The 1,634-nt window shown below is 54.1% G+C and overlaps 1 protein-coding gene across 1 annotated transcript in view; it reads left to right on the top strand.

Moving 5' to 3' along the window:
* Window positions 1–1,634, top strand: part of LOC113202677 (protein O-mannosyl-transferase TMTC1-like) — a 195,877-nt gene that overhangs the window by 192,215 nt on the left and 2,028 nt on the right. Inside the window, exon 10 of the mRNA XM_052267980.1 lies at window positions 729–842. Within this exon, the coding sequence (XP_052123940.1) occupies window positions 729–842 (114 nt within the window). The remainder of the gene's footprint in view (window positions 1–728; window positions 843–1,634) is intronic.

Below are 1,634 nucleotides of genomic sequence, written 5' to 3'. Positions count from 1 at the left end.
TTCCCCCTGTCTGTCCTCTTACTCAGCCAGTCAGTCACATCACCGAAATTGCAAGAGTATAGTGTCTGATTGTATAAAGAATCGTTACCTAATTAGAGCGATGTGATGTTTGTTTTCGTCGTTCTCGTTTGAGTGATGATACTGCTAGAAAATACCTCCATATATGGACTGGAGCAGGGTGGATAAGCCACTGATTCAATCATAGACTGCAATAAATGATTTTTTGAGAAAAAAATCCTCCACAAAATAAAGTGTCGAAATGCCGCTCTCCTGCTGAGTCGAGAGCATCGCGCAGCAAGACACTACCTCGGACATGTCGGTTGTATGTGTTATGAGACGCGTCATTTGATCGAAGCCGTCATCCACAGCCGTGGCATACCCGTACCACACGGCAGTAAGCAGCAAATCACTACGCTAGTGATATTATTTTGTGGAGGATTTTTTTCTCAAAAAATCATTTATTGCAGTCTATGATTGTATCAGTGGCTTATCCACCCTGCTCCAGTCTAATGTTAGACTGTGTCGTACACGTTACACTTACACCCTCACCCTGACCGCGTGGTGCCTTGGGTGCGACTCTCACGCGTGCATGTGGTCCGGCAGTACAGTCTACTTACTCGGAAGCGCACGGGGTACCTGGCAAGCGTTTACAACAACTTTTCAATGTACGATTTCTGAGAATAATTTTTCTCGTGTTTTATACCCGGGCTCTTTGTCGTGTGTTGCAGGTCCGGAGTCCGAGACATGCCCAACAACGCCAAGCTGCACTACAACATGGGCAACACGCTCCGGGACACGGGCAGGAAGCCACCCGCCATCTCGCACTACAAGGAGGCCCTCAGGTGAGCTGCTCCCCCCTCCCCAGCAGGCCAGTGCCTCCACGTCCCTCCCGCCACGCCGCGCCACGCCCCGGCGCTCCGACCCCCCCGCATGTGATATTAAATGCAATCTTGACTCTCCCGACCAAGAAGCTCTCCGCCTCTCGGGGGAGGGCGGACGCGGGGCGGGCGCGGGGCTGGCGGGAGCGTGTGCTTGGCCTGGTTGGGGGTGGCGAGGCTCGGCTTGGCTTACACTTAACCACGTCGCCTGTGTGTCTCCGGGGAGCATAAGTCTGCCTGGAAAAATCCCTCTGACCCAGTAACGCGTTGGAAAGGGCGTCGTGTCGTGAGACCTAGTCCCTTTCACGTTCACCACGGGTTCAAATTGCACCACCTGACCGCCTATCATTTTTTAAAAAATATTTTTTTGTTGGGGTGGCAGCCGTTTGGTCTCGTTTTTTCCCCTCTCTGTTTGGGGGGCGATAACAGATGACAGCAAACGGTTGACAAGGCCGTCGCCCTTCGGCCAGACCGCTCGCTTTTTTCTTCCTCTCCTCCCCCCCCCCCCCTCTCCCCCTTTTTTTTTTGGTAGTGTATCGCGTGACCGAGCGTTGTCATTGGCGGCCGTAACGCCACGGCCGCGGCATGTGACCAATTAAAGGTCTGACGTGGTGGGTGAAAGGGAAGGGGGGGAAGGGAGAGAGCAAGCAGGTTACAAGCGCGAGGACAACACAAAAGCGCAAGCAGCCTGACAAATACCGCGGCGGGTAGCCCGGGCGCGCTGTCACCCGCCGGGGCGTCGCCTTTCGCGTTCAT

Source organism: Frankliniella occidentalis, unplaced genomic scaffold, assembly GCF_000697945.3.
Source record: "Frankliniella occidentalis isolate FOCC.00 unplaced genomic scaffold, Focc_3.1 Scaffold1, whole genome shotgun sequence".
Lineage (NCBI taxonomy): Eukaryota > Metazoa > Arthropoda > Insecta > Thysanoptera > Thripidae > Frankliniella > Frankliniella occidentalis.
The sequence above is the reverse complement of the archived record's forward strand: the minus strand, read 5'-3'. Positions and strand labels throughout refer to the sequence as shown.